This window comes from Dendrobates tinctorius, unplaced genomic scaffold (genome assembly GCF_039654945.1).
Source record: "Dendrobates tinctorius isolate UK_male_01 unplaced genomic scaffold, ASM3965494v1 ptg000202l, whole genome shotgun sequence".
Lineage (NCBI taxonomy): Eukaryota > Metazoa > Chordata > Amphibia > Anura > Dendrobatidae > Dendrobates > Dendrobates tinctorius.
Genome location: NW_027361869.1, coordinates 1,627,165 through 1,653,227, shown reverse-complemented (window position 1 = coordinate 1,653,227; position 26,063 = coordinate 1,627,165). Strand labels below are relative to the sequence as shown.

Here is a 26,063-nt window from a genome sequence, read left to right as displayed (position 1 = left end):
GACGCCTCTCATCTTTTTAAGTGGTGGAACTTGCACTATTGCTGACTGACTAAATACTTTTTTGCCCCACTGTATACCGTAGGTGCTCCAGAGAGAGAAGGAGAGAGAAGTGCTCCATGAATGAAACATATTCTACCCCATCTCGTTGAAGGTAAACTTGGAATGTGTACACACAGTGCAGCTTTTTGCTGTGATTTTTGAACATTATGGCAAAAGTGTTTGCTTAAAAACTTTGTTTTTTTTAAAACATACTGCTGTTCCAACATGTGAACTTATCCTTAGGGAGTTTCTTATTGGCATACTTTTTTTGCATTTTGATCAAATCACCTTGGAGATGATATATGGTTAATCTGCAGGTAAATAGCATGGAGATTTCCCCCCAGAAGTCGCCAGCTTTCAGTCATGGGGGCGGGTTCAGGAAGTGATGATTATAATCGCCGCTCACTATACTGTCAGCAGCGATTGTATGCATGCCTCAGCACTTTGATTGACAGCTAACAGAGCAGTGCATTTGTGCATAATGAGCTGTCAAAGTGTTGGTACATGCATATAGCCGCCACTCACGGTGACAGTAATAGCTACCTTTACCGCGGGCTGAAAGCCGGCGACTCCTCTACATTTTTTTTTTTGAAGTGACAGGTTCCCTTTAAGCATAACTTTGATCATCAAGAAATACCCATTAATTCTATATGTAAACCGTGAAATGGTGTTTGAATGTGACCATACACTACAAGATAAAGTAGTCATGTGAGAATTTTAGATTCTTTCTCTAATCATAAAAATCCTCCGGACACTTCGTGTCTGTGCCTAAGGAAGAAATAATGAATGTATCGTCCATACAACATACCTTCATTCATCACATAACAACTCATGCTCACATTAATGGGAACAAACTTGTGGTTCCAGTTCTGCCTGAAATCTCGTCTCCATTAACGGTGGCAACGAGATCAATCTTCTAAGGATTTATAGGGCTTCAGCTGACATTCAGCATATGCTTTGTTACTGCAGGATTGAGCAGTGTAGATTCCAGGCTGTCAGCCCGTTACTTCTCCCTTGGCTGCTCTTCCTCCCCTCTCACAGCATGAAGTTTCACTGATAGAAAGTCTGCAGCTACATCCCCCTCCACATCTTCCAGTCTGGGCATTATTTGCTGTTTACTACTAGATAGGATTTTTGATGGAGTGGACATTTTTCAGTAACATGAAGAAAAATTGTAGTTGCAGGGTTCTGGTAGGAGGGATAAAGAACTGGAAATATGTCAAAGCATTGGCCATGTGCGCTGGGATTATTCGGCGCTTTATGTCAGCAATGACATCAAAGCAACTCTTAGGAAAATCATTATCACTACATGACTATAGCATACAAACAAATACAAGCACAGTATGAACGCGCTACGGTATCATAGATTTGTTATAGTGATATAATAATAATAATAATAATAATAATCTTTATTTATATAGCGCCAACATATTCCGCAGCGCTTTACAGTTTAACAGTTTCATAAGTCATAAGTAGCAACGATAACAATACAATAATTAAAGCAAAATAAGATGACCCTGCTCGTGAAAGCTTACAATCTACAATGAGGTGGGGGAGATACAAAGTACAGGTGTGTATTGTGAGAATCATGTGGGAATAGTGGATGAGGGCAGGTATATCTCGCCCAGATACCTTTCCTATGTGGCCTAGTCTGGTCAGAATCGCACCTGGTTACTAATGAATAATGGGAGGCGTATATAAAAGGATGCCAGGTGGTTGTGTGAGTGTCTCAGCCTGGGAACACAGAGAGCCTGTCTGTGTGAGAGACACACGTGAGTGAAAGCAGTGCCCACTGTAACTGTGGTTTGGCTGGACGGGAGAAGCCCGCCAGTTGGTAGTTAGGTTGTCCATTGTTTAGTTAGTGCCGGACAGGCAAGGATTTGTTTTATGTTTTTATTTCCTTTATGCATTGCTTTCACCTTTAATAAACCTGACCCAGTGTCAGTTATACCCGGACCCCGGCTTGTGCGCCTGAGTTTCATGCTGAACGCACGTGACCTTTGACCCCAGCAAAGGCGATCCCGGAGTGTTTTATCACACTGTGGTGGAGAACGCGGGCATCACGTTGGAAGCATGAGCATGGAGGACGTGGTGAAAGCGCTGGTACAGTCCACCGCCGTCCAGCAAGAAGATAATCGGGTGATGATGGCCCAGCTGAAGGAGTTGGTGGACATGACAGCTACCGATCGTTCGCTTCTCCAGCAGGTGGCGCAGCGCCTGGCAAGCTTACCTGAGGTTAACCTGGAAGCCGAGTCGAGAGTGATTCACGTGAGTCGGTACTGGCAGAAGATGACGTTGAGGCATACCTGACCACGTTTGAACGGACGGTGGTGCGAGAAAAATGGCCGAAGGCACGATGGGCCGGCCTGATTGCCCCGTTTCTTTCCGGAGAGGCCCAAAAGGCTTATTATGACATAGAACCTGAAGCCGCGCAGGACTTTGACAAACTGAAAGCCGAGATCTTGGCCCGGCTGGGAATGACGACCGCTGTCCGTGCACAGAGTGCATCAATGGACTTATCAGCCGGATAAACCACCGCGGTCACAGATGTTCGACCTGATCCACGTGACGAAGAAGTGGCTACAACCCAAGGTGCTGACAGCGCCAGAGATAATCCAGAGAGTCGTCATGGACAAGTACCTGAGAGCTCTACCGCCAGCCCTGAGGAAGTGGGTAAGCCATGGAAATTCTACGACAGCAGATTAACTGTTGGATCTGGTAGAACGTTACTCCGTGGTGGAAGGACTCCGAGATGACGCTACCCCACCTCGTTCTTCATCATCTCCACGTGGAACCGGTAAGACTGTTCCAGGGAGTAGGGGAGAAGGAAAAATCCCTAAGACAGTGGGGGAGGAAAACGGGACTGCCTGCACTGCGAGGCCGAGAGTAACGAACTATGGTCTAAGCAAGGGGCCCGTTAGGTGTTTCCGCTGCCAAGAGATGGGCCACATTGCTGCGAACTGTCCGATCACTGCTGAACCCATGCAGTGCGACGTCACAGATTCTAAAAACCGCATGTCTATGGTTGCACGGGTAGTGAGTGTGAATGCTGGTCAAAAGGATGTGGAAAAACACTTGTGTGATTTAACTGTTGATGGCAAAAATGTGGTGGCATTGTTAGACTCAGAAAGTGTGGTGACTGGTGAAGGCCAGTCTGGTGTCAGCCCCGACTGGACCATCAGACAAATTTTCTGTAACGTGTGTGCATGGAGACACCTGTTAGTACCACACCACGGTCATATGCATTACTACTTCCTATGGGTCTGTGCAACATAAAGTGGGACTTGTCCCTGCATTATTGCATGATGTTATCTTGGGCCGGGACTTTCCCCACTTCTGGCAATTGTGGGAGAATTAGTTGATGCCCCAGGGTAATAGTGCACATGGTTCTTCTCCCAGGGCGCGTGTGGGTCCAAAACCCCTGGATGAGGTCTCCCCGGAAGACTCTGGGGAAGAGTCTGCTGGAAATGACCTGCAGTTCCCGTTTTCAGTCATGGCGGGTGATACGGAGGAGACCAGGGAAGAGGAGGAGGCCGACAGCCGTCCACCTCCCCGTTTTCCGGATTTGGAAGTTCAGAAAGATGACTTCCAAAGCGAGCAAATAAAGGATCCTACCCTTTCTCAGGCTAGGACAAATGTAAAAGTGATAAATGGGGTACCCGTAGAACCTGGCTCTAGGCTGGCATATCCGTACATGGTCCTGGAGAATGATTTTACTATATCAGATAGAGAAAAAGGGGGAAGATACGGTGCAACTATTAGTCGTGCCAAAACCCTACAGGTGGCAGGTGCTGGACCTGGCCCACGGACATGTGATGGGAGGTCACCTGGGAGTCCAGAAAACCACCGAAAGGATATTACACTGTTTTGTTTGGCCAGGCATACATCACGATATTCGTGTATATTGTGAGTCTTGTCCTGACTGCCAAGCCTCTGAGCCTAAGCCCCGGTTCTGTAGCCCTTTGGTACCCCTACCTATTATTGAGGTCCCGTTTGAGAGGATTGGGATGGATTTAGTTGGGCCCCTTCCACGGTCTGCACGTGGATACCAGCATATCCTGGTCCTCTTGGATTATGCCACTCGTTACCCAGAGGCCATCCCTTTGCGTAACACGGCCACCAAGACGATTGCCAAGGAACTGGTGCATGTGTTTAGTCGGGTCGGTATACCAAAACAGATACTCACCGACCAGGGGACTCCCTTTATGTCCAGGGTAATGAAGGAGCTCTGCCGGTTGTTACAAATCGAACCGTTACGCACATCCGTGTATCACCCTCAAACAGACGGGTTGGTCGAACGGTTCAATAAAACTCTGAAGCAAATGCTGAGAAAGGCGATAGACAAGGATGGGAAGAACTGGGACTATTTACTTCCGTATTCGCTTTTTGCCATCAGGGAAGTGCCCCAGTGTTCCACGGAATTCTCGCCTTTAGAGTTATTGTACGCCCGACGCCCTCGCGGACTGTTAGACGTCGCCAAAGAAACCTGGGAAGGTCAGGTCACTCCGTTTAAAACGGTGATAGATCATGTATCCCAAATGCAGGACTTAATTGCGGCTGTTATGCCTATAGTCAAAGAACACATGATGCAGGCTCAAGGAGCCCAAAAAAGAATCTATGATAGGGGCGCCAAGATCCGTACATTTGCACCCCGAGATAGGGTGTTGATCCTGGTCCCCACGGTGGACAGTAAGTTCCTAGCAAAGTGGCAGGGCCCCTTTGAGATTAAGGAAAGAGTTGGTGAAGTAAACTACAAAGTATACCAGGCAGGTAAACGGAAACCTGAACAGGTTTATCATGTAAATCTGATAAAACCCTGGAAATATCGGTCTGCCTTGTCAGCGGAGCTGGCCCGTCCCGCCTGCCCGCATACCGTACCGGAGGTACGGGTTGCAGAGACTCTCTCAGAGCGGCAAAAGACTGAGGTCAGGCAGTTTCTACTTCACAACCAAAAGTTTTTCTCAGAAAAACCCGGGCAGACTACGCTAATGAAACATGACATCGTAACGGAACCTGGTGTCACAGTTCACGTGAAACCCTACAGAATTCCAGAGCGCGCCGTGAAGCGGTTTCCCGAGAAGTGAAGGCAACATGACATCGTAACAGACCTAGTGTCACAGTTCACGTGAAACCCTACAGAATTCCGAAAGTGCGCCGTGAAGCCGTTTCCCGAGAAGTGAAGGCAATGTTAGAGTTAGGTGTCATTGAGGAATCGCACAGTGCTTGGTCCAGCCCGATTGTGTTAATTCCTAAACAGGACGGCACCATCCGGTTCTGCAATGACTTCAGGAAACTGAATGCAGTCTCAAAATTTGATGCCTACCCTATGCCCCGGGTCGACGAGTTAATAGATCGGTTAGGAAAAGCCCGGTATATTACAACCCTAGACCTAACAAAGGGGTATTGGCAGCAGGGCTGTGGAGTCGGAGTCGTGGAGTCGGTGCTCATTTTGGTGGAGTCGGAGTCGGTATAAAATGGACCGACTCCGACTCCTAAAATATATAATAAATTGGGTACAGTAATTCAATGCAGGATGTGCTGAATATTTTTTCATAGGAGTTTGGGAAAGTTATGAAATGTCCTATAAATGGCTGCTCTATTCCTGATCTAAGGCTACATTCACACACAGCGTTTTTCCTGTGTTTTTTGAGGATACGTTTTTCAGCTGCAAAAGCTGATCAGCTTTTTAAAAAACTGCATCACCTGAAAGGTTTTTGAGCTCATAGATAATGTTTTCAATAGCAAAAGCAGATTAGAAATCTGCTCTATCTATCCATTTATCCATATATGTCTATCCATATCGTATCTGTACCAAAAAGAATGAAAACCGGGTAGTACACCAATATATATTCTGTTCTAAATATCTTGATTATTGGATCATAAAAATGATTAAATGTCTGAGGTTCACATTGTACTACAATAAATTTTTCACTTAAATATAAGCAATATGTGTGGGAGTCGGAGTCGTGGAGTCGGTGTAAGGGAAATTGAGGAGTCGGAGTCGCAGGTTTGGCTTACCGACTCCACAGCCCTGATTGGCAGATCCCTCTGGCGGAGGCGGCCAGAGAAAAGACGGCATTTGCTACGCCAGAAGGTTTATTTCAGTATGTGTATATGCCGTTTGGACTGCACGGAGCACCGGCGACCTTCCAGAGACCGATGGATCGAATCCTGAGGCCACATAGGCAGTACGCTTCGGCCTATTTGGATGACATTGTCATTTACAGCTTGGACTGGGAGACTCATCTCCAGAAAGTACAAGCTGTGATTGCCGACCTGTGGGAGGCAGGTCTAACCGCGAACCCCAAGAAATGTCACATCGGGCTAGAAGAAGCCCAGTATTTGGGGTATGTAATTGGGAGGGGTATTGTTAAACCCCAGGTTGATAAGATTCAAGCGGTTCAGGACTGGTCGCAACCTGTCAACAAGAAGCAGGTGCAAGCCTTTCTGGGGATCGCCGGCTATTATCGCCGGTTCATACCCAATTTTGCAGCCATCGCTACCCCCCTGACGGATCTTACCAAAGGGAAAGACTCTGTCATGATTAAATGGAATTTAGCGGCTGAAGAAGCCTTCCATAGCCTAAAACGGGCACTTTGCTCTCAACCCGTACTGGTGACTCCGGACTTCTGCAGCGAGTTTGTGGTACAAACGGATGCCTCTGATACCGGTATCGGGGCCGTACTGTCACAAGTGAGGGATGGCGTGGAACACCCAGTCCTCTATCTCAGCAGGAAGCTGTATAAACATGAGCAAAAGTATGCAGTTGTAGAAAAAGAGTGCCTAGCCATTAAGGGGGCTCTAGAGGTCCTCAAATATTACCTGGTGGGCCGAAAGTTCAGGCTGATCACTGACGATGCCCCTCTCAAGTGGATGCACTTGCACAAGGAACGAAATAGCCGGGTGACCCCTTGGTTCCTTGCCCTGCAGGCCTACACTTTTACGGTGGAGCACCGCCCAGGGGTACAGATGGGGAATGCAGATGCCCTGTCCCGAGTGCACTGTTTGGCGGGTGTCATTGCTCGACCAGAGTGGTCTGAGCAGGGGGGGGGGATATGTGAGAATCATGTGGGAATAGTGGATGAGGGCAGGTATATCTCGCCCAGATACCTTTCCTATGTGGCCTAGTCTGGTCAGTATCTCACCTGGTTTCTAATGAATAATGGGAGGCGGATATAAAAGGATGCCTGGTAGTTGTGTGAGTGTCTCAGCCTGGGGACACAGAGAGCCTGTCTGTGTGAGAGACACATGTGAATGAAAGAAGTGCCCACGGTAACTGTGGTTTGGCTGGACGGGAGAAGCCCGCCAGTTGGTAGTTAGGTTGTACCTTGTTTTGTTAGTGCCGGACAGGCAAGGATTTGTTTTATGTTTTTATTTCCTTTATGCATTGCTTTCACCTTTAATAAACCTGACCCAGTGTCAGTTATACCCGGACCCCGGCTGTGCGCCTGAGTTTCATGCTGAACGCACGTGACCTTTGACCCCAGCAAAGGCAATCCCGGAGTGTTTTATCACAGTATTTACAATGAAGGTCCAGCCATCTTGAGGGAGTGAGGGATGGATGGAGATAGTGAATTGGCTACACATGCACACTCACACATAGACTGATTTTGATTAGTGAACGTGATAGGCTGCTCTGAAAAAATGTGTTTTGAGGGAGTGCCTGAAAATATGCAAATTGTGGTTAGTCCTGATTTCTTGGGATAGAGCATTCCGGAGGATTGGCGCAGCATGGGATAAGTCTTGGAGTCGGGAGTGGGAGGTGCGGATTAGTGCAGAGGTTAGTCGAAAGTCGTTTGCAGAGCGCAGCGGTCGGTTAGGCCGATAGACAGAAATGAGGGAGGAGATGTAGGGGGGTGCTGCACTGTGGAGAGCTTTGTGGGTATGAACAAGTACTTTGAATTGGATCCTATAATGAATGGGCAGCCAATGTAAGGACTGGCGAAGAGCAGACGCGTCTGAGTACCGATTAGCCAAATAGATGACCCTGGCTGCTGCATTAAGTATGGACTGGAGAGGGGATAGTCGAGTAAAGGGGAGGCCAATTAATAGAGCATTGCAGTAATCCAGGCGGGAGTGGATCAATGCCTCAGTGAGTGTTTTTGTTGTTTCCATGGTGAGAAACGGGCGGATTCTAGAGATGCTCTTTAGGTGTAAGCGACAAGAGCGGGCAAGAGATTGTATATGGGATGTGAAGGAGAGACTGGTGTCAAACATAACACCCAGACAGCGTGCCTGCTGCCAGGGTGTTATTATAGTGCCACTCACGGAGAGGGTAATGTCAGACTTAGGGAGGTTAGTAGACAGCGGGAGCAGAAGTATTTCAGTTTTAGAGAGGTTGAGTTTTAGATAGAGAGAGGACATGATGTTGGAGACTGCGGACAGACAGTCACTGGCGTTCTGTGGTACACCGGGGGTAAGGTCGGGGAATGACGTGTATGGTTGTGTGTCATCAGCATAAAGATGGTACTGAAAGCCAAATCTGCTGATGGTCTGTCCAATTGGGGCCGTGTAGAGAGAGAAGAGAAGGGGGCCAAGGACTGAGCCCTGAGGTACCCCGACAGCGAGAGGAAGAGGAGATGATGTGGAGCCAGAGAACAAAACACTGAAGGAGCGGTCAGAAAGATAGGAAGAGAACCAGGAGAGAGCAGTGTCCTTAATGCCAAGTGACTGGAGCCTAGAGAGTAAGAGATGGTGGTCAACAGTATCGAAAGCTGCAGATAGGTCAAGAAGAATGAGCAGAGAGTGGTTACCATTACGTTTTGCTGTCAGAAGGTCATTGGTCACTTTGAGTGCAGTTTCAGTCGAACGTAGGGGGTGGAAGCCGGACTGTGAAGGGTCTAGAAGGAAGTGAGTGGTGAGGTAACGGGTAAGGCGGGAGTAAACTAGGCACTCCAAAAGTTTAGAGATGAAGGGGAGATTGCAGACTGGTCTGTAGTTTGTGCAGGATGGGTCGAGAGCGGGTTTCTTTAGTAATGGAGAAACGGTGGCGTGTTTGAAGGAGGATGGGAAAATGCCCGAGGAGATGGAGAGATTAAAGATTGCAGTTATTATTATTATTATTTATTATTATTATTTATTGTTATAGCGCCATTTATTCCATGGCGCTTTACATGTGAGGAGGGGTATACATAAAAACAAGTACAATAATCTTAAACAATACAAGTCATAACTGGTACAGGAGGAGAGAGGACCCTGCCCGCGAGGGCTCACAATCTTCAAGGGATGGGTGGTAATACAGTAGGCGAGGGTAGAGCTGGTCGTGCAGCGGTTTGGTCGATCGGTGGTTACTGCAGGTTATAGGCTTGTCGGAAGAGGTGGGTCTTCAGGCTCTTTTTGAAGGTTTCGATGGTAGGTGAGAGTCTGATATGATGTGGTAGAGAGTTCCAGAGTAGGGGTGATGCGCGAGAGAAATCTTGTATGCGATTGTGGGAAGAGGAGATAAGAGGGGAGTAGAGAAGGAGATCTTGTGAGGATCGGAGGTTGCGTGCAGGAAAGTACCGGGAGACGAGGTCACAGATGTATGGAGGAGACAAGTTGTGGATGGCTTTGTATGTCATGGTTAGGGTTTTGTAATGGAGTCTCTGGGCAATTGGGAGCCAGTGAAGGGATTGACAGAGGGGAGAAGCAGGGGAATAGCGGGGGGACAGGTGGATTAGTCGGGCAGCAGAGTTTAGAATAGATTGGAGGGGTGCGAGAGTGTTTGAGGGGAGGCCACAGAGCATGAGGTTGCAGTAGTCAAGGCGAGAGATGATGAGGGCATGGACTAGGGTTTTTGCAGATTCTTGGGTGAGGAATGAACGGATGCGTGAAATATTTTTGAGTTGAAGTCGGCATGAAGTGGAAAGGGTTTGGATATGTGGTTTGAAGGAGAGATCAGCGTCAAGGATTACTCCGAGGCAGCGAGCTTGTGGGACTGGGGAGAGTGGGCAGTCATTTACTGTAATTGATAGGTTCGTAGGGGGGGTCGCGTGAGATGGGGGAAAGATGATGAATTCTGTTTTGTCCATGTTGAGTTTCAGATATCTAGTGGAGAAGAAGGATGAAATAGTGGACAGACATTGAGGGATTCTGGTTAGTAGGGAGGTGATATCTGGTCCAGAGATGTAGATCTGTGTGTCATCAGCATAAAGATGATACGGAAAGCCATGAGATTCTATGAGCTGTCCCAGGCCAAAGGTGTAAATAGAGAACAGCAGGGGCCCAAGGACTGAACCTTGTGGGACTCCGACAGATAGGGGGCGAGGTGAGGAGGTGGTGTGTGAGTGGGAGACGCTGAATGTCCGGTCTGTTAGGTATGATGAGATCCAGGAGAGGGCCAAGTCTGTGATGCCGAGGGATGAGAGGGTCTGTAATAATAGGGAATGGTCCACTGTGTCAAAGGCAGCCGACAGGTCCAGGAGGAGGAGGACAGAGTAGTGTCGCTTGCTCTTGGCAGTTAAGAGGTCATTGGTGACCTTAGTAAGGGCTGTTTCAGTGGAGTGGTGTGACCGGAAGCCAGATTGTAAGCGGTCGAAGAGGGAGCAAGAAGAGAGATGGGAGGACAGTTCAAGGTAGACGTGTTGTTCCAGTAGCTTGGAGGCGTATGGGAGAAGTGATATAGGGCGATAGCTAGATACAGAGGATGGGTCAAGAGAGGGCTTTTTGAGGATAGGTGTGATGGAGGCATGTTTAAAGCTTGAGGGGAAAACACCAGTTGTTAGTGATAGGTTGAAGAGATGGGTTAGGGTTGGGATGAAGACTGTGGTGAGGTTTGGGATGAAGTGGGATGGGATCGGGTCGAGTGCACAGGTGGTGAGATGTGATCTTGAGAGTAGAGTGGAGAGTCGATCTTCTGTAATGGTGGAGAAGTTGGTTTTGAAGGTGGAGGGCTGGGAAGTCGGGAGGAAGGGATCTGGGGGTTGTTGACCAAAACTGTCCCTGATGTTATCAATTTTCTGCTTGAAAAATGAGGCAAAGTCTTCAGCTGAGATGAGTGGGGAGGGAGGAGGTGCTGGGGGGCGGAGGAGAGAATTGAAGGTGTTGAATAACTGTTTAGGGTTGCGAGACAGGGAGGATATGAGAGATGAGAAGTAGGTTTGTTTAGCTGTGGCGAGTGTGGTCTTGAAAGTAGTGAGGGACTGTTTGAATGCGATGAAGTGCTCGTTGGAGTGGGATCTTTTCCATCTGCGCTCAGCAGCCCTGGAAGCTCGCCTCAGCTCTTTGGTCAGGCTGGTGTGCCAGGGCTGTCTGTTGATTTTGCGAGTTTTGGTATGTGTAAGTGGGGCAGCGGATTCCAAAGCTACAGCTATTGTGGTGTTATATAGAGCGGCAGCGTCATCCGCATTGTGTAAGGAACTTATATCTGTAAGAGGGAGGAGGGATTCAGAGAATGAGTGTAGGTCAAGGTGTTTAAGATTCCTGCGAGGGTGTGAAAGTTTGTGGGGTGAGGATTGTAGACATGGAGTGAAGAGGGAAGAGAATGTGAGCAGGTTGTGGTCAGAGAGAGGAAGAGGTGAGTTAGAGAGGTTAGATAGGGAGCAGAGGCGGGTGAAGATGAGGTCCAGTGTGTGGCCATCTTTGTGGGTGGCTGTAGAAGACCATTGAGTGAGGCCGAAGGAGGAAGTGAGAGATAGAAGTTTAGTGGCAGCTGAGAGGGAAGTGTCAATGGGGATGTTGAAGTCGCCCATGATGATGGTAGGGATGTCAGCGGAAAGGAAATGAAGTAACCAGGTGGTGAAGTGGTCAAAGAAGGTGGTGGCTGGCCCTGGGGGGCGGTAGATGACAGCCAGTTGGAGGTTGGAGGGGGAGTAGATGCGCACAGAGTGCACCTCAAAGGAAGGGAGGGTAACAGAGGGTGGCAGTGGGATTGGGGTGAAGGAGCAGGTATTTGACAGGAGAAAACCAACTCCTCCACCATGTTTGCTGCTGGGGCGGGGGGTGTGAGAAAGGTGGAAGCCACCATACGAAAGTGCAGCAGGAGAGGCTGTGTCAGAAGGGGTGAGCCAGGTTTCGGTGATGGCGAGGAAGGAGAGTTTGGTAGTAACAAAAAGATCATGGATGTAGGAAAGCTTGTTGCAGACAGAGCGAGCGTTCCACAGAGCTCCTGTTAGTGGGACTGGGGAAGCGGGGGCTGGGTGAATGGGTATAAGGTTGGAGAGGTTACGGAAGGTTGTGATAGAGCATGGATGGGAGGTAGAAATGACTGTGGGAATGTGGTGAGTTAGGGAATGTGGTCAGTTAGGTGAGTTGTGACGACTGGAGAGAGACTGGAGGAGATGTGAGGGAATGGGGTCTGTAGTGCAAGTGGTCGGACGAGAGGAAGAGAGGAGTCTGGAGACTTCTTCTTCTGTGATGGGATCAAATGTGGAAAGTGAGCCAGGGGAGATGCAGGAAGGAATGGGAGTCACAGCACTTGGTGGTTGGGAGCAGATTTCTTGACGGATATTATCTATTTTTTCTGTAAAGTGGGAGGCCAGGTCATCAGCACAAATGTCTGTGATAGGGGCTTGTGCTTTTGGCCTGAGGAGGGAGTGAAAGGTGTCAAAGAGTTTCTTGGGGTTGTTGGCTAGTGAGATCAGGGTGGTGAAGTAGGTCTGTTTGGCGAGGTGAAGGGCAGCGTTATAGGTTCTTAACATAAATTTGAAGTGGATGAAGTCTTCTGGTGTGCGGGTTTTTCTCCATAGGCGTTCAGCACTTCTAGAGCATCGCTGTAGAAGTTGAGTTTGCGATGTGAGCCAGGGCTGTTTTATTCTTGGAGGTTCTGAGGGTGAGGGGAGCTACTAGGTCATGGGCGCTTCTAAGTGTGTCGTTGTAGTGATGAACAGCCAGATCAGGACAGGAAAAAGAGGAGATTGGGGACAGTGATGTGTAGGGAGTCTGAAAGTGCCTGAGGGTTAATGGCTTGTAGATTTCTGACTGTGTGGTAAGTAGGAGTGAGCTGGGGTGGGCGAGGATTTGTGAGCGTGAAGGAGAGTATGTTGTGGTCAGAGAGTGGAAGCGGTGAGTTATTTAGGTGGGAGATTGAACAGAGACGGACAAATATCAGATCAATGGTGTTACTGTCCTTGTGTGTCTCAGAGGTTGAGAGCTGCGAGAGGCCTAGAGAGGTGGTTAGTGATAGAAGCTGGGATGCAGATGTGGAAGTAGGGCTGTTAATGGGGATGTTGAAGTCTCCCAGGATAAGAGTTGGTAGTTCTGAGGACATGAAATGCGACAGCCATGCAGAAAAGTGGTCAAGGAAGTGGGTGGGTGAGCCTGGGGGCCGGTATATGACCGCTACTCTGAGGGAGAGGGGACAGAAGAGCCTGATGGTGTGGACCTCAAAAGAAGGGAATGAGTGAGATGGAACTGGGGGGGATGATCTGGAAAGTCCATTGTGGGGACAGGAGTATGCCAACTCCACCACCCTGTCTGTTTGTGAGTCTCGAGGAATGAGAGAATTGTAAGCCACCATAGGAAATGGCAGCAGAAGAGACAGTGTCAGAATCCTGAATCCAGGTTACAGTGAGGGCCAACAGAATAAGAGAGTTGTTCAGAAAGTAGTTGTGCAGGAAAGGAAGCTTGTTACAAAAAGACCGTGGATTCCAAATGGCACAATTAAAAGCTGGAGATGAGGGAGTGCAAGTAATATTAATAAGATTATTATGGTTTCGATATGAGGTAGGGTAGGGGTTGAGGTTGGGGGATGGTGGACCAGGGTTGGGGGAGATGTCCCCTGCAATCAGTAGGAGTAGGTGTCATGATACCAGTGCTGGTGGACCTGCACTTCTGGGGTTAATATTCTGATCTCAGTGCAGACTCTTACCTGCACACCTGGGACTTATTATGGTGGCCTCTCATTGGTTCTGGGAAAGCTTCTTATAGCCTCAGGAAGCTCCCATCCCCGTCAGTTATACTTTCACCCTTGGCATAGTGTGGTGACCCCTGAGTGTGTTTGTGCTGTGTTCTGGTTGCTTCATACTCTGTACGACTCGGTCTGTTCTCTGGATATTGCTTGTTGGATTCTGCTTGGTACCTTCTATGTCTGTTTGGTTTTGACCCCTGCTTGGCCCCGACTCTCCGCTCCGTCTCATCCCTGGTACTTTACTGCTATCTCTGTGTATGACCTCCGTTTTGCCTGATTCTTGAGTATTTCTGTTTAGTGTCCTGCCATCTCTGGAAGCAGGACACTAAGCCCCGCCCCTTGCAGTCACATGACCATAGGTCCTTCACTGCTTGCTAAACTTCAGTGTCCCCAGGTCCTGCTTGTACTTTCCGGCTGTACCTGACCCCGGGCCCCCCTACAGAGTGGGTGAGTTCCTGCTCAGCGGAGGCTGCACGCCGGCGCTGACAGGACCCTGACAGTAGTAACATAAAGAGCAGATAGTTGTTGGAATTGCAAGTAGTTTTTTTCTGCGATGTGTTTGGGCAAGATGGGCTGAGGTTTCTCAGGATGGTGAGATAGATGTACATGGGAGAGGGAAGTGTAGAAGGGCTTATGTGCATGAGTCTTGATGGAGGGGGATGGGGTGGTGAATGTGGATGGCAAAGGAGCACAGGAGGATAGAAATAAATGGATAAAGGGGAGAGCAAAGTGTGGGTTACCCGATTCCTGCCCTGATTACCTGTCATGGATAACTGTCGTTTGCTTGATGCTTAGCTTCTGTGATGCTTGGCTTATGGGATGCCTGCGTGCACCCCACACTGCGTACTTCCCATTAGGAACTACTATACTGCTCTGGAAATCTCTTCCTGAGGAAGTGGTGATGGCCAACTCACTGAATGAATTTAAGAAAGGAATGGATGCTTTTCTTGTGAGTAACAGTATAGAAGGTTACGAATAACATAATATTATAGGTAGATGTTTGACCCAGCTTTAGGGAAGGAACCTTTTTCCCTATGGAGAAAATTGGCTGCTACTCTGTGGGTTTTTTGCCTTCCCCAGGATCAACAATGCAGAACAGCTGCACTAAAAATAGGCTGAACTACACTGTGTTCCAAATTATTATGCAAATTGGATTTAAGTGTCATAAAGATGTTATTTTTTGTTTTTCAAATAAACTCATAGATGGTATTGTGTATCAGAGCTCTTTGGATCACTGAAATCAATCTCAAATGCCTGTGATAATTAGTTTACCAGGTGAGCTCAATTAAAGGAAAACTACTTAAGAATGATGTTCCACATTATTAAGCAGGGCACAGGTTTCAAGGAATTTAGGAAATAAAAAGGATCTCTCTGCTGCTGAAAAGCATCAAATAGTGCAATGCCTTGGTCAAGAGATGAAAACATTAAGAGAGTGGCTGCTAAAAAGCCATTACAAACCAGCAAACAGATATTTAAAGCTGCTGGTGCCTCTGGAGTCCCTCGAACCTCAAGGTGTAGGATCCTTCAAAGGCTTGCTGTGGTGCATAAATCTACTATTCAGCCACCCCTAAACAGTGTTCACAAGCAGAAATGGTTGCAGTGGGCCCAGACATAAATGAAGACTAATTTTCAAACAGTCTTGTTTGCTCATCAGCTTCGAGCAACTCTGGATTGTCCAGATGGATGGAGTAGTGGATGGTTGGTGGATGGCCACTATGTCCCAAAAAGGCTGCGACGTCAGCAAGGAGGTGGAGGAGTCATGTTTTGGGCCGGAGTCATGGGGAAACAGCTGGTAGGGCTCTTTAAGGTTCCTGAAGGTGTGAAAATGACCTCTGCAAAGTATATAGAGTTTCTGTCTGACAGCTGTCTTCCATGGTATAAAAAGCAGAAACGTGCTTTCAGGAGCAAAATCATCTTCATGCATGACAATGCACCATCTAATGCTGCAAAGAATACCTCCGAGTCATTGACTGCTATGGGCATAAAAGGAGATAAACTCATGGTGTGGCCACCATCTTCCCCTGACCTCAACCCTATGGAGAACCTTTGGAGTATCATCAAGCAAAAGATCTATGAGGGTGGGAGGCAGATCACATCAAAACAGCAGCTCTGGGAGGCTATTCTGACTTCATGCAAAGAAATCCAAGCAGAAACTCTCCAAAAACTCACAATTTCAATGGATGCAAGAATTGTGAAGGTGATATCAAAGAAGGGTTCCTATGTTAACATGTAACTTGGCCTGTTAAGCTATTTAACTTCAAAATATCCTTTTTGTTCAGTGAATGTGACCTCCTAATGCTGCAAATTCCACAAGTGAGCATTTTCAGTTCTTTAAAACAGATCAAATGTTTAGAAATTCTACTGTGCCTAATAATTTGGAACAGTGCAATTTGAGTTTTTATTCATTTTGGAGATTATACTGTTATCATTGGGAGGTTTCTTCAATAAAATTTGATGTATACTCTAACCAGTGATGACTTTTATTAGACTGACTGTCATTTGTACCGACTATTTAGGAAAATCAGAGAAAAATATCATTTGCATAATAATTTGGAACACAGTGTAGATGGACATAAGGTCTTCCTTCAGCCTTCAAAACTATGTTACTATGTAATATATAGGCCACACTACAGGGTCAGGAGAGAGGGATTGTGGGAGATGGTTTGGGATAATGCAAGCTGAAGTATGGAGTTGTACCATTTGGATATATTGCAGCAGAAATGACAGCCAGCAGAGGTGGGGAGTTCTACCATTCAGGCTGCTTGCTAACAGTGAATGGAGTGAATACATGCAGGGTGGATCAGTTCAGAAGGTGAATGATTTGATTACCATTTGGATATATTGCAGCAGAAATGACAGCCAGCAGATTTACCAAAATTGTGTGAGCCCATTTGTCAGCAACCTCTGTAGATGAGAACCTACAAATGTATTCTTTGCTCGCTAAGTTACGTGTGACTATTGACTAGCTTACTTGTAATTTGCATTACTGCTACATAAGCCATATTCTAAAATATAAGCACATTTTGATCAAATTATGTGAGCTCCATGTGCCAGAGAGAAGGCAACCTCATTCCTACGCCTAGGTCTCCAAATTGGCAAATGGTCAGGTAGGGTCCAGTTCTAATTACAAAAGATGCTTGGTAATTTAATTGTTTTGCAATTTGAAGGTAGTGACTGCCTCCATGTTGGTCTGCTCTCTCCTCCCATCTGTCCATGGCCACTGTTATTTAGAGTCCTCTCCTTTAACTTTATAGGCCCAGGAGAGTCAAGTCTCTTAGTGTAGACACCGATCAAAGCACGGCAACTATTAGATCAAATGAGTAAAGTCTATCACTAACGCAAGTCAAAATTGCGCATACACCTTAGTGCAGGAAGAGCAAAATTGGATTGGTTTGTACGTAATAACAATGCCATCAAGAAATACACTAGTCTCTCCAAAATGGCTGATAACAGAGCATTATATTTCATTCAACTACATGGCGAAAGAAAACATAATAGATAATTTCCATTCGGTGTTCCTTGAGGGATGATATGAATTACTGGCCTTTCATAGAAATCATTGGGATGGGTTTTGTACAGCGATTCTTGCAGCGTGACATTCTCATGTAGCAAAGTTGACTATATGGTGAGGAACCTGTTTAGCTGGGCTAGGTTTGCAATTGAAGTTTAATGTAGCAGAGACAGTGACAGAATCACAGTGCTAAAACCATGATCTAGAAATGCTGTACAACAGTATAGCAGAGCTGAAACAGTTCAGGCAGTATACAGCAGAGTTGTAGCTGGGGAGGATCCCAACATTAAGTAGTAACAGGATCCATCCTATCTGAATACTCAGGCGGCGTTCTGCTGCCAGAGCTGGCCAATATGGCCCAGAAAAGTGGAGGGCAGGGACCAGGCACCAGAGGACACAGGATGCAGAGCACAGCGCTGAATCCAGGAGAGGTGGGTAACAATGCTTGGCCTAAGAAAAATCTGTAGCTGAAGGGGCAGAGCTTAATGGCACTGATGTACTGCAACGCTACGCTGTGAAAAGGAGCAGAGGAGGAACCCGATTAGGCTTGACATGCACTCCATTCATACTCTATGGGGTTGAAGAGCGCTACGCTCCATTTTTTTTCCAGCAGTGTCGTAGAGAATGCATGGAGCAGCGTCCAAAACGCCATGCTACTTTGTAACAGGGATACAAACTCCCTGATCACCCGATCGGCAAGTTATCACCTATCCTGCAGTGAGAGGGCCTAGAGCTGTAACTCCATGACACTGAACACAGCCCATATTATGTCAATTAGTGCCGCCTAACACCGCTGTACGGACATGTGATGAGAACAAAGCATCAGATCTAAACAGAAAAAAAACACAGGCTCCCAATACGGCTCAGACAGTCAACGCTCCGGCCACGGAACATAATTAGGATTTCCATGTTATATGTAAATCTAAAGTAAAAGCCCTTCGCAGGGTTGCACCATTATTGATGCTCATGGCACGGTTTTACATTACAATATATGTACGGTCGATATAATCAACGTCGCAGCACGCCGGCGGTACATAAACCACTTGCTGCAGATCTGTTCGCTGACAGCTCCGCGTAGCTTTTACTCTTCATCTTCAAGAAGCGGACGATTGATTTCACGCATTAAATCTAAGTAAATCGATTAGATGTTGTTGTGTTGTGGAATGAGTCTAATCCTGAACTCTGTGATGGCAAAAAGGAGGATGACGGAGCTGAGAAAACGATTGTATGAAATGTATGAATAAATGTGTATCACATATCTGCCATGCAAGGATCATTAATTGTAGAGTTAGCAGACAAATCCCCATCTCCACCTTCATCTGGTACCGATGTATAATAATTCATATACAATTTATTGAATTTATAAAATGTATGTATTTTATATGCATTTAATGTATAATTATATTATAATGTAACTATAAAAACTAAAACTATCAACATGTCTATTTTTTAAAGCTTTTTGGTCTGCAGCAATTGTTCGGCACCTGCCTAAAAACTTTTGCATTTTTCATTCCTATCTGGCAGACTTTTTTCCTCCCCAATACTTATCTATTAATCCTTGCTCAGCATCACCACCTAGTGTAAAATTCTGCTTACTGCATGACTGATGAAAACAAGTCAAAGCTTCTGTTCACCAAGGGAGCAAACAGGTTAAAGGGGTTATCCAGGACTATTTTTTTTTTTTTTTTTTTACCATGGACCTAAGAACTAACAGGCAGGTAGTTGCTAACTACTTGCCCACCGCCATTCTCTGCCAGCTGAGAGTGGTCACAGACCGAACCTGCAGCTTCCGCTGACGTCACCTCAACAGAGCGGCGGCTTCTCTTCCACTCTGTTCCTTTTGACGGGGCGTGACTGATGATGTCAGGCTGATTAATGCCCGACTCCCTGCTACTTAACTGCTGGGAGCCAGCTGTCAATCAGCATGATGTCAGCAGTCATGTTCCATCAACAGAGCAAAGAAAAATCTACTCTATTGACATCATACTCTATTGACTGGTTGGGTCCCGGTCCTTGTCTGCCCTTATTCACACAGACGTCAACTTTGACACATGATAAGGTTATTAATACTAGACAGTGTAGGACCGCCCCACCACAGAGTCACCTTGTCGATGGTGGGATGGCTTTTATGCTATGTTTGATCAAATACAGTATTACTAAGAACTCTGCATGATTTAAATGCACTTTTGCTTTTTACTTATTTAATTATAGCAGGTTTTTTTCATTTTGTCTTTTGTAGGCTTTTAAACTTTTTTTTTTTTTTACTCCAATTGACTTTTTTTTAGCTCCCCTAGGAGACTTGAACCTGTGATCTCTTGATCCCTTGTACTATACATTGTAGTAGTTCATTATTGCAGTATATGGTCAAAATCACGGTCTCATATGAAATCCAATCTCAGAGATTGATATCAGTAAACCCCCCCCCCCCCCCCCATGACAAGCAAGTCTGAACAGGGTTGGATTTATTACGACTTACTTGGCGCGGACGCAGTAACCTTGACCCCATTCACTTGTAGCAGCGGCATAGAGCATTCTTTGCCACCTTATTCATTCATTTCCAGGAAGGGTAACAGTGGAACATAACAATGCACAGATTCTCCAGGAAAAATATTTTTTAGGAAAAATATTTTTTATTTTAAAAAAGAAGGGTTTTCTGCATATTTGATGTCACAATAGCACTGACTGAGCTCAGCATCAGATGAAGAGCCAGAAAAGCAGAATGTTCTTCTCATGCAGATTGTCACAATAACCCAACAGAAAATCTCTATTTATAGGGAACCCGGCTAATTTTACACTGAGCTCATCAAGATTGTGATTCAGATCTCATTACGAGGCCGCGTTTCTCGGTAGCAATCTACATCAGGTGCAAACTCACAGCGGTATAATTAGAAAGCACAGCGTACGGTTTACGGTCGGTAATCACCGCAGCTATACAGCCGGCCGCCTGATTCTCCTCTGACGCTCACCGGTCCCAGAGACTCTCAATATCAAAAGATTGTTTTCTACGCGCCATATATAAGAGTAAGAACGTCGTACACATTATTTACATGCACCGTTTTATGTTGCATCAAGGATTTTTAGAAAAAGGGGTTATCTACACAGTATGGAGAAAAGTATGTGCCCCCTCTACATTACACCTATAGGAGCTTATCTGACCTTCCATTCTACACCCATAGACATTAATATGGAGTCGGCCCCTCTGCAGATATAACGGCTCCCGCTCTTCTGGGAAGGATTTTGACAAGATTTTGGAGGCGTCTGTGGGAGTTTTTATCCTTTCATCCAGAAGAGCATTTGTGAGGTCAGATACTGATGATGGGGAGAGGCTGGGCTCATTATCTCCATTATTGGTGTTGGATGTGGTTGGGGTCTGGGGGCGGTCATGTTTTGCCACCATGCTGGGCACAGTCATGGAGAACAGAAAAGGGTCTTTCCCAAACTGTTACCACAAAGCTGGAAGCTACAATATTCCACAATGTCTTGTGCTGAAGTATTAAGGTTTCCTTTCACTACAACTAAAGGGCCGAGGCCGACCACTGATAAGCCCATAGTATTACCCTCCTCCACCACCATCTGTACAGCGGGCACAATACAGTCAGGGGGTAACGTTCTTCTGGAATCATCAAATGCCAGATAGAGAAGAGTGATCTGTCACTGCACAGAACTCATCTCATCCAGAGCCCATTGGTGGCGGCTTTAAACCACTCCATCTGACGCTCGGCATTGTGCTTGGTGATGTACGGAGTGTCTATCAGCCATATCCTCCTTCTTCTCCTCTCACTTCCTCAAGCTCAAATCTGAATTCATCATCTTTCCTCCATCTCACAGATCTTCCTTACCTGACCTATCACAATTAATGACATCATGCTTTCCCCAGTACCGGAAGTCCGCTGCCTCGGAGTAACCCTTGACTCTGCCCTGTCCTTCAAACCACACATCCAAGCTCTTTCTATCTCCTGTTGCCTCCAGCTCAAAAACATTTCCAGAATCCGTCCGTTCCTCATCCTTCAATCTACTAAAATGCTTGTGCACGCCCTCATCATCTCCCGCCTCGACTGCTGCAACATCCTTTTCTGTGGTCTCCCTGCTAACACCCTCGCACCTCTCCAGTCCATCCTTAACTCTGCTGCCTGACTAATTCATCTCTCTTCTCGCTACTCCTCCGCTTCTCCCCTCTGCAAATCTCTTCACTGGCTTCCATTCCCTCAGCGTATCCAGTTCAAATTACTAATACTGACCTACAAGGCCATCTACAACCTGTCTCCCCCATATGCCTCTGAACTAATCTCCCGATACCTTCCCTCACGTAATCTCCGATCTTCCCAAGACCTCCTTCTCTCCTCCACACTTATTCGCTCCTCACCCAACCGCCTCCAAGACTTCTCCCGAATAGCCCCTGTCCTCTGGAATTCTTTGCCCCAACATGTCCGACTATCAACCACATTCGGATCCTTCAGACGGAACCTGAAAACCCACCTCTTAAAGAAAGCCTACAGCCTGCAATGACCCCGCTACCTCCTCATCACTACCGGAGATATCACCTCAACCAACACCGGAACTGCTGCAACCCCCCAACCTACTGTCTCCTTCCCCACCATCCTGTAGCATATAAGCCCGAAAGGGCAGGGTCCTCTCTCCCCTCTGTATCAGTCTGTCATTGTAAGTCAGTTTACTGTAAGTGATATCCGTAATTTGTATGTAACCCCTTCTTATGTACAGCACCATGGAATCAATGGGTGCTATATAAATAAATAATAATAATAATAATGTACGGCTGCATGCAGCTGCTCAGACATGAAGCTCCCGGTGGGGGTGCAGTGTTTGTCCTGATGTTAATACCAGAGGAGGTCTGGTCTCTGCAGTTATGGAGTCAGTAGAGTATTGGTGACTTTTCTATCCTCAGCACTCAGCTCCCCAGTTCTGTAACATTACGGGGGTCTCCACTTTTTGGCTGAGTTGCTGCGGTTCTCTCAACAATATCACTCTGGGGGTAGACTTAGGAGGAAGAAATGTCATGAGCGGAGTTGTTACCCAAGTGGCTCTTCTTACAGGACTGTGCTGGTGTCAGGGCGCTCTAACCTATCTTTCTAGGAGCGCCGAGGATTCAGTTAATGACCGAGCATCCCAAACATTGTGGGACCCACCTAATGGATCAGTGTTCCTGTTTAATGTCTGTTCAGCACAACAATAAAAAGGGGGTACTCCCAGCTCAGTACATGTTAGATTAGCAATGAACCCATTGTGCTGTTCACCCTTTAAAAACACACAATGTACAATCATCACAGAAAGGAAGCAATGGGAATAATGTATAGCACTTAATCCTATTACAATGTAATTATAAAAGTCATTAAATACCTGAGTGTCGGCAGAGAGGCAGAATAGTGGTCGGTTATCTTACGAAGACGGCAGTTTTCATAACCAGCACAACCCCATGTTGTCACGTATGATATTCCAGACACCCCATAGACAGCGCTAATCCTGCACAGCAATGACAAGTTGTTACTTTTCCATTTCATACTTTATCGGTAATTGCTCAGCTTTATTGACTTTTCCCAATGTATGAATGCAAAATATCATCTGCACTTCTGGAAACGTTCAGAAATGCTGATGAGACTAATCATTCATTCAAAATAGCTGAGATTTCAATAGAAAAAAAAATCAGGATGTATTCAACATACTCAGCTGATCTGCAGAAGTAGGTAATGGCACAGTCACACAGATGGAAAGCAGCAAGAAAATGGGAGAATCTGCATAAAAGCTGCTGGAGACTTTTCTAGAACATATATTAGTAACGCTCATTCGTATGGGCACCACGTCTGGCTTCTTACCATGGACCAGTAAATCCCCCGTGCACTGCCGTACAGGCCCTATGCCCAGCAGTATGGCAGTGTCCCCCCAATACTTCGCCGTGTAGCCCACATACACTGTAATGCAGCTCTCTATATATTGTTAGTGGCCCCCATGCACTGCCCTAAAGACCACTCAATGCCCTTGTCTGCAGCCCCCATGGCTGGGGACATGTCAGTCCCATGCCAAGCCTCCTAACCCTCCTCATACCTTGAATGAAGTCCACATACACTGCTGGGCAGCCCCCATGTTGTGCCCTCCCCCCCCACATGCCCTTCTGTCCCATGCACTGAGGTCCTGGTCCACTACCCTATCATACTGCCCCATGTGCATGCATGAAGCCCCCATTCCCGGCCTGGGGGGCGCCATGCACGCAGCATACCAATGAATGTTTGAGCAAAGTGCACTGACTAAAATTGTCTCCATTGCCGCGCACCTTTTAGAGACCACCAAAACGGTCGCCCGCTCTCCGTGGGCCATTTCCAGCAGTCCCCCCAGGTCACTGAATGTGCAGTTGGACACTAGATCACAAGAAACCTTCTGCAATCACTGCCAACTCTACCGGGAGTCTAGGAGGTGCTCCTTTTATCCTGGTAATCTACCCCATGGTTTTCATCCTGAATGCCATATTTATGAAATCATTATGCCATGAGCCACATTGTCAGAAACCGTGTGTCATGTTTCACCTTGTGTAGAAGGTCCTCGAAGGTCTTGGTCCGGATGAGCAGTTGTGATGCAGCACGGACAGATGATGTCGGTGCAGCAGAGAGATCCAGATGGAACAACGGAAGCTGTGATGGCAGAACGACAGCAAGTGTGAGTTATAGACCACAAGAAAGAGGATGCTCAGGCATGAGCACTTGGTGCAGCAGAGCTGAGGGACAAAGGAGGGCATGTCGGGATCAGCAGAGTAAAGATAGTGATTTAGCTGAGCTGGCAGATCTGACTCGGGGATAGACCAGAGCTGTGTTTGCCACAGAGTCCAGTACAGAGCTGGCAGATTTAACTCTGGGATAGAGCAGAGCTGTGTTTGCCACAGAATCCAGTGCTGAGCTAGCAGATTTGACTCGGGGATAGAGCAGAACTGTGTTTGCCAGAGTCCAGTGCAGAGCTGGCAGATTTGACTCTGGGATAGAGCAGAACTGTGTTTGCCACAGAGTCCAGTGCTAAGCTGGCAGATTTGACTTGGGGATAGAGCAGAACTGTGTTTGTCACAGAGTCCAGTGCAGAGCTGGCAGATTTGACTCGGGGATAGAGCAGAACTGTGTTTGTCACAGAGTCCAGTGCGGAGCTGGCAGATTTGACTCAGGGATAGAGCAGAGCTTTGCTTGCCACAGCATCTAGTGCGGAGCTGGCAGATTTGACTCAGGGATAGAGCAGAGCTGTGTTTGCCACAGCGTCCAGTGCAGAGCTGGCAGATTTGACTCAGGGATAGAGCAGGGCTGTGTTTGCCACAGCATCCATTGCGGAGCTGGCAGATTTGACTCAGGGATAGAGCAGAGCTGTGTTTGCCACAGCGTCCAGTGCGGAGCTGGCAGATTTGACTCAGGGATAGAGCAGTGCTGTGTTTGCCACAGCGTCCAGTGCGGAGCTGGCAGACTTGACTCAGGGATAGAGCAGAGCTGTGTTTGCCACAGCATCCAGTGCGGAGCTGGCAGATTTGACTCAGGGATAGAGCAGAGCTGTGTTTGCCACAGCGTCCAGTGCGGAGCTGGCAGATTTGACTCGGGGATAGAGCAGAACTGTGTTTGCCACAGAGTCCAGTACAGAGCTTGCAGATTTGACTCTGGGATAGAGCAGAGCTGTGTTTGCCACAGAGTCCAGTACAGAGCTGGCAGATTTGACTCTGGGATAGAGCAGAGCTGTGTTTGCCACAGAGTCCAGTACAGAGCTGGCAGATTTGACTCTGGGATAGAGCAGAGCTGTGTTTGCCACAGAGTCCAGTACAGAGCTGGCAGATTTGACTCTGGGATAGAGCAGAACTGTGTTTGCCACAGAGTCCAGTACAGAGCTGGCAGATTTGACTCGGGGATAGAGCAGAACTGTGTTTGTCACAGCGTCCAGTGCAGAGCTGGCAGATTTGACTCTGGGATAGAGCAGAGCTGTGTTTGCCACAGCGTCCAGTGCGGAGCTGGCAGATTTGACGCTGGGATAGAGCAGAGCTGTGTTTGCCACAGCGTCCAGTGCGGAGCTGGCAGATTTGACTCAGGGATAGAGCAGAGCTGTGTTTGCCACAGCGTCCAGTGCGAGGCTGGCAGATTTGACACTGGGATAGAGCAGAACTGTGTTTGTCACAGCGTCCAGTGCGGAGCTGGCAGATTTGGCTCAGGGATCAAGCAGAGCTGTGTTTGCCACAGCGTCCAGTGCGGAGCTGGCAGATTTGGCTCAGGGATCGAGCAGAGCTGTGTTTGCCACAGCGTCCAGTGCGGAGCTGGCAGATTTGACTCTGGGATAGAGCAGAGCTGTGTTTGTCACAGCGTCCAGTGCGGAGCTGGCAGATTTGACTCTGGGATAGAGCAGAGCTGTGTTTGCCACAGCGTCCAGTGCGGAGCTGGCAGATTTGACACTGGGATTGAGCAGAGCCGTGTTTGTCACAGAGTTCAGTGCGGAGCTGGCAGATTTGACACTGGGATAGAGCAGAGCCGTGTTTGTCACAGAGTTCAGTATAACATAGCGGGGCTGGATTTGTTCTAGGAATTCAAAAACGACAAAGCAGTCTGGAGTAGTGGCATGGACGCAAACTACCTGAATACTGAGGTGGTCCCTAAAGCCTGTGACCACGAAGACAAAGGGGCGCTGAGTTTCCATGGCGATGGGAGAGACGCGGGACAATGCTGGTTT

The 26,063-nt window shown here is 47.3% G+C and overlaps 2 protein-coding genes across 3 annotated transcripts in view; one reads left to right on the top strand and one right to left on the bottom strand.

The window, feature by feature from the left end:
- LOC141057065 (ankyrin repeat and fibronectin type-III domain-containing protein 1-like) overlaps positions 1-24,582 on the bottom strand; it is a 314,853-nt gene extending 290,271 nt beyond the window's left edge. For both annotated transcript variants that reach the window (XM_073553577.1, XM_073553576.1), the window contains exons 1-2: positions 23,909-24,582; positions 22,731-22,853 (exon numbers count right to left, since the gene is read on the bottom strand). In XM_073553577.1, the coding sequence (XP_073409678.1) occupies positions 22,731-22,853; positions 23,909-24,117 (332 nt within the window). In that variant the 5' untranslated portion in view covers positions 24,118-24,582. The remainder of the gene's footprint in view (positions 1-22,730; positions 22,854-23,908) is intronic.
- The window catches only part of TEDC2 (tubulin epsilon and delta complex 2), a 65,836-nt gene that overhangs the window by 13,830 nt on the left and 25,943 nt on the right, over positions 1-26,063 (top strand). The gene's annotated exons all lie outside the window — the stretch shown is intronic.